The following is a 7,623-nucleotide window of genomic DNA, read 5'->3' as shown; positions in this document are numbered from 1 at the left end:
AAAAAAAAAAAAAAAAAAAAAAAAAAAAAAAAAAAAAAAAAAAAAAAAAAAAAAAAAAAAAAAAAAAAAAAAAAAAAAAAAAAAAAAAAAAAAAAACTAAAAAAAAGTATTAAAAGTTAAAAAAAAAAAAAAAAAAAAAAAAAAAAAAATAGGGCTGAACAATGCAATCCCTGTGTAAAGAATTAAAATATATTTATGATACATGAAATTATATATATATATATATAATATATATATTAATATTATAATTTTATATTATGGATTTTCAAATTTAAAGAATCAGCATACACATAAATATAATTCATGTGTCAAATTAAAAAGTCATAATATAAATTATAATTTATTTAAAAAACAAAACAAAAGTATTTACTTATATGTGTATATCATAATACTATTAATAGCTTCATTTAGAAAAACTACTTATTCGTTTTATCTTTATATATATATATATATATACTATTTATATAAAGGAAATATTGTGTTATATTTTTTTTTTTTTTTAATATTTTATTAAGGTTTGGTTATTTATGGGGCTAAATTTAAATAAAATTTATTCTCAATTTAATAGTATAGCTGTATTTCGATTACATGCAAATTAGTATAAATAAGTATTTATAAAAAATGCTTTTTATATATTTCTTTCATATATTTTAAAGATTTTCAATAGTTCATATATATATATATATATATATATACAAAGTTCATTTATTTATTTACTCAAATTATTTAAATACATAATTAAAAATATATATATATATATATTTCTCTTTGGTGTGTATGATTATTAAATTTATTTTATATTACTATATATTAATATATATATGTAATATTTCTTTTTAAATATAAAGAGCTTCATATTAATATTTTTATACTAATATGATAAAATCGTAGTATATATGAACATTTTATATATGCTTCTATTTTCTTTGGAATAATAAACATTTAATATATTATACTTAAGATTTTATCGGAAGAATAGAGAAAAGTACTTACATATATATATATATATGTATATGTTTTCTTATATTTAAAATTAAATATTATATTTATGTTTTGATCTTATAATTTTTAATTATATATAAATATATATATTAATTTGGAAAAATTACTTATAATATATATATATCGTATCTTAAATTTTTAAAAGCACATTCTAATAAACTAAAAATGTCTACGTATAAATTAATAGATTCTGTTTTGTAAATATGTAATATAAATAATATATCCATACAACAATATTAAATAAATAAATAAATAAATAAATATATATATATATATATATATATATATATATGTGTAATATTTCTTTTTAAATGTGAAGAACTTCATAACATATATACTTGTTGTCTTTATTCCTTTCCAATCATCTCTTTTCTTAATTTTTGTTCTTTAAAAAGCTTTGACTCTTTGTTCTTGGAAAAACTTCAACTTAACAAATAAATAAATAAAATAAGAAAGTAAAAGAAAAGTGACTCCAATGAGTATTATAAAATTAACACAAGCTATAAATGATATATCATTAAATGAATCCCCTTGAAAAATTTTTAAGAGAAATATGGGTATATATTTTATATAATTCTGGTAAAAAGGTATTACATGCTCATTTCTAGAAAAAGATTCCACATAATCTATATATGTGAAGCGTGCAAAATAAGAAAAAAATCCAATATTTAAAGCTGATGTTGAATCACTTAATTGATTTAGAAATATGTTAAATACTTCTATAGGTGTAGGCTCATTAGGATTATTTCTTTGGTTAATTATTACTGTTGCCTTTATAGCGTTTTTCAATTTTTTTATGGGTTTGACATGTACTCTTAATTTTAAGTCGTGTTTAGTGATCTGACAAGGATAGAAAAAAAAAAAAAAATGATTTATCATTTTATAAAATTAGGTATGTATATGTATATCATATAAAAAAATATATATCACATATATATATATATGAATATATTTTATTACGTCATTTATTGCTTCCTTTATGTAGTCTGACATGGATCCAAAAACGTTTGAATAAAATCTCTCCTTTTTTGAAGCATCATCTTCGTCATTTGAGAATTGATTATTAAAATTATTAAAAATATATAATCCTATTTTAATACCCTTTAATGGATGTAAACAATTATTTAATATTCTTACATAAGGATAAGGACATAAACATATATATCTATTTTTGGCTAGTACACATTTCCCTGGACTTTCGCAAGTATTTTTAGGATCTAATACACATTCGTTATTTTGCTCACATATGGAACTCATTGGATGTCTTGAATATCCTTTAATACAAAGACATTCTCCATTTATACATTCTTCATTTAAATAACAAAATTTTTTTGTTTTTTCACAGAATGGATATAAGCAATTAGTATTTTTATGTTTAGATAGAATATCACAAAAGCATAATAATTTCCCTTTATGTTGAAAGGAATGATTATTTGTACATTGTGTCTTTTCATCATATATTTTTGTTATGGCATTATAGGTTACATATTTTTCATCATATTTTTTTATGAATGCCCCTGATATAGTTATATGTGGATTTTTTTTGATATTATCATATTCTTGAAAACTATAAGCAATAATATTAATAGGTGTATATGGATTACCTAGAATAAAATATTCATTTAATATTTCTTCTTTTATATCATATTCATTATTTTTCGAATAATCTAATATATCAACTCTTTTACTAAGAGGTAATAGTAATAATAAATTATGTTTACTAATATTAACCATAGTTCCACTTATCTTAGCAGTAATGACAAGATTAGTTGTTTTATCACCAGATGATATAAAATGAGCAAAAGCATAATTAATACATATTTGTGCGTTTTTTTTATAAAAATTTCTATTTTTTAACATATTATTAAGTACTAAAGGTATATCATATTCATCACAATATTTTTGTGGCTTAATAAAAACTAAAGGACTTATTACATAGAATATGAATTGTGGATTAGGAGATAATAAATATAAATATGTTAATATAATTCTAGATTTATGAAAAAGACATAAACTGTTTTTATCAAACTTCATATCTTTACATATATCAATTAATTTTTCATATTGAAATTTTTTGGTTTTATAAGATATATCTAAAGGATCATTAAAAAAATTATAATTTAACATTTTTTCATATAATTTATTATTTGTTTTTTTAATTTTATTCATAAAATTATATCTTATTTGTAAATATTGACTAACAACAAAATCACCCTTTGATTTATTGATCATATTTCGATTACATAAACATTTTTCCTTTTTCATATCAAAATATTTTATTAATTCTTCATTATTATTTATATTATCTTTCTGATTATTTCTATCTAAAAGATTGATTTTATATTCCTTTAAATCATTTAAATTATTAGATACTTTTAAAGAATTCAATATAGATTTATTTTTATGTAAATTATATTTTTCATATAAATTATATTTATTAAATAAAAGAACACATTCAGGTTCATATTGTTCAAATGCATATAATTTGCTGTTCCAAAAGGTATAATATTTTGTTATATTATGATTATAATTTTTTATAAAAATATTTTTAAATATTCTATATACATATATTCTTTTCATAGATTTATGTAATTCACCAACAATAAAAACAACAGAAGCCATAAAAGATATTAGAATTATTCCAAGTGTATATTCGCTAGATGGTCTTATAGTAACATGGAAATCTCCAAAATATTTGTTATCAAATTTTTTTATAAATGAAACAGCATAATCATTTTTATTACAATTACCTCTACATTTATATTTAACATAACTATTATCATCATCATAAGTAAGATAATCGACATTATCATATTTATATGATCCTATATCTTTATCTTTATAAACATTATTTTTCTTTACATATATTATTTTATTATTCTCTTCTTTGTTTATGTCAATACTAGTACATAAAGTGCCAACTTTATCTCCAGATAGGTATGCTAGAATTATAGCATGGAAAATATTAAGTTGTCTCAGTTCGTGAATTAATTGGATATACACTGAATTTTCTTTATCTAGGCAGAACATCTAAAATAAAAAATAATTTTGGGGGGGGGAAAGTGTACGTGTCATAAATTGTAACTTTAAATGTAAACATAAATAAATAAATAAATAAATATATATATATGTATGTATATATATGTATATATATGTATATATTTATATTTATTCATTTTTGTACATCATTTCCAAAGTATAATATTATGATGAGATATTTTATCAAATACTTGTCTTCATTGAAGGGAATAAGATTATTCATCTCTTCAAGGGTTAACTTTATCTGTTTGTTAAGATGAAAGGTTATTTATTTAATATATGCTCATATATATATATATATATATATAATATATAATATGTATTTTTTTTTTTTTTTTTACCAGTTGTTTCAAAATTATTTGACTTTCCTTAAATAAGTCGCTTAAGTCAGCATACTCATAAAAATATTCATGAAGATCTAAAAGATTGGTGAGAAAGCTATATAGCTGAAAATTATAACAATTAAAATTATATAACATATCATAATGTGATCTAAGTATTGCAATTTTTAACAACTTGGATATATGTTTCCCACCACAATCAAATAATGCTTTAAAAAGTTTTGATAAAATAGATTCGAATTTTATATAATTAGTAGATGGAATAATAAATATTTCAAATATATCCATTCTTTTTATTTTTTTTTTATCTTTAATTTTGTTCATGTCTTTTTTTGTAATTTTCTTTAAATATGTTGTATAATCATATAACTCTTCATTTGTAAATGTACTTATCATATTTAAAAGAACAGAATCAAAATTAATATCTTTGTGTAATGAATAATTTTTTAATGGATTATATCTTGCGAATATTATATATTTAAAAATATTTTTTGTAAGATAAAGTAAATATATATTGGATATTATTTTATTTTCTATTGAAATAACATCATAGCTTTTTTTCGTATAATGAGTACTCCTACACAAAAAAAAAAATAAATAAAATAAAATAAAATAAAATAAAATAAGAAAAAAAAAAAAAATAGAATTATAATATGCGACATAAAATATTGTGAACATCATATATATTAAAATTTAAATAATCCATCTATAAACACACACACATATATATATATATATATATTTTATAAAAAGACATTTTGTTTTTTTGTTGAGAAATAAATTTGAACACACATAATAATATTTTCTTTTTCTCATTATTACTCTTTTATGTAGGAAAATATTTTGTTCATTGTCTTGACATACAATATTTTACTCTTACGTATCCATCCAATCAAATTATCCTTCATAAAAAAATGAGTATACATAGTGAAATAATTTTGAGAAACAAGATAAAAGAATGGTATTGATAATTTCATAGGGTCATCCATTCCTACAATATAATCTATTAGAAAGAATAATATTTGTTGATTATAATAAAAAACCTTAATTAAAAATACTTTATTATCTTGAACTTCAGATATATATTTATTTTTTATTTGCTCATAAGATTTTCTTAAATCATAATTATAAATATAAGTAATAACAGGATCAGCAATAGATATAATATCAGAACAAAATATTAAATGGTTAATATATTTTATTTCCTCATTAGCTATTATTATATATACATTATTATTTCTGAAATATTCTTTATTGTTTATATCTAGAGTTATATTTAGAAAATCATTTAACTTTTTTTTTTTATAAGTATCCTGAAAAGAAAAATATTTTAAATCAGCATATGTTCCATTATACTTATCAATATGAGATAATATATTTATGTTTGTAAAAGAGTTTGTAAAAAGAATATTTGTCCACATTTTTGGGTTATTGTTGAAATCATCTTTAAATATTTTACATTCATTTTCTTTATATATTATATTTTTTAATTTATCAAATATTCTTTTTTCACTCTCATTATTATGATCATACATATTATTATTATGATGATTGTGATTATTATGATTATGTTCTTTTTTTTCATCTTTTTTATTATCTTCCATAACCTTCAGGTTCATAAAAAACCTGTCAACCATTTTTATAGAACTATTATTGTATATATCCGAATTACCACTAACGTTAGGGTTAACGGTTTTGTCCTTACCTATTTCGTCATATGCATAATGGATACTATTTTCTTTCAAAAATTTTTTTAGTATTGAATTTTCGTAAGAATAAAAAGGTAAATTCTCTTCAGAGTTGCTACCATCCTGTTGATAGGAAAGATTTCCATCACATTTATGATTACCTTGAATGTTATCATTTCCTTGACAATTATTATAATACAAATGAATATCATGATAGTTTGTATAACTATTATAAGGTTCAGATTCAACGTTTGAAATAATATTATTTCTTTCTATCGATTTATCTTTTGTTAAAACATTTTGTATATTTCCAAATGTTGTAGCAGCTATTCCTAAACTATTACGATAAATACGTTTATTATATTTGTCTATATATTTATGATCCTTATTATAATTATAAGAATCAAAAAGACTTTGTTTTTTTTTTTTTTTATTATGATTTTTTTTTTTTTTTTTTATTTTATCCATATCTGTCTTTATCATATTAACTATTACAGGAGTATTCTTATCGACATCCGAATCGTTGGAATATTCTTCTGTATTATTATTATGATATAAATCAATAATTTTTTTATAATAATTTTTATATTCATATTCATTGGACTTATTATATATAAATGTATATCCATAAATACTAAGAAGATTCATTTCATCAAGGAACAAACAATTAATGCATGAACCTATAGCCAATGAAGGTGTAATATTCATTTCAATAAATGATTCTTTATTTTTTTTATATGTCATATAAAAATGCTCATCGAATTTAAATGTAGAATTAAAAGAAAAGCTAAATGTATTTTGAGGATCACAATCGTTATCATGAGTGTAATATATCAAATCATTATATTCTTTTTTAACACATATTATTCTATTATTTTTTTCAGAAGTATGTACTAAATATTCATAATCCTTGTCCATATATATAGACACACTACTATTCAAAGACGAAGTATAATTATAAGAAGTATTTTTTCTTTTTTTATTATTTTTCTTATCATTTATCTTGTAATATTTAATATTATTATTCTTATGATCATCATCATTATTATTATTGCATGATGTTATTATAAAAAGGAAAAAAAAAAATATATATATATATATATACATATATAAATATGACATATTTTTAAACCCAACAACATTATAAAGAAAAAATATATATATATATATATATATATATATTAAAATTATAATTTACATATTTCAACTGAAGAAAAATATACATATATATTGTTTTGTTTCACCGAATGGAAAAGATCACATTTTTTATTTATCATATACCCAAAATGATCAAAAATATAATAAAATATTTTTTACCTTTTAACACATACACATATATATATATATATATATATATATATTTATTTATTTATTTTTTTTTTTATTTATTTTTTTTTTTAGTAGACAAATTATTTAATACATTATATGAGTGACTGGAGGATAAGTTAACCAGAAAAAAAAAAAAAAAAAAAAACATATACATTATGCATAAAATATTATTTAAGTTTATTTTTTATTTTATTTTATTTTAATTTGTTTTGCTTATAATTATT

The 7,623-nt window shown here is 18.9% G+C and overlaps 1 protein-coding gene and 1 non-coding gene across 2 annotated transcripts in view; both read right to left on the bottom strand.

Annotated features, from left to right (window-relative positions):
- Positions 1–403, bottom strand: part of PGSY75_0918500 — a gene marked incomplete at both ends in the record, with an annotated part of 2,257 nt that extends 1,854 nt beyond the window's left edge. Inside the window, one exon of the transcript XR_001974528.1 lies at positions 1–403. This is a non-coding gene — a non-coding RNA (telomerase RNA).
- A 986-nt stretch (positions 404–1,389) lies between these two features.
- On the bottom strand, positions 1,390–7,177 carry PGSY75_0918400 (hypothetical protein; the record flags this gene model as incomplete). Its single annotated transcript, XM_018785590.1, has 5 exons — positions 1,390–1,842; positions 1,963–4,032; positions 4,187–4,285; positions 4,383–4,959; positions 5,205–7,177. 5 exons carry the CDS (start codon positions 7,175–7,177, stop codon positions 1,390–1,392), a joined length of 5,172 nt encoding a protein of 1,723 aa, XP_018641931.1.
- Positions 7,178–7,623: the final 446 nt, after the last annotated feature.

Source organism: Plasmodium gaboni, chromosome 9 (assembly GCF_001602025.1).
Source record: "Plasmodium gaboni strain SY75 chromosome 9, whole genome shotgun sequence".
NCBI classification, from domain to species: Eukaryota; Apicomplexa; class Aconoidasida; order Haemosporida; family Plasmodiidae; genus Plasmodium; species Plasmodium gaboni.
This window is presented reverse-complemented; position numbering and strand designations above follow the sequence as displayed.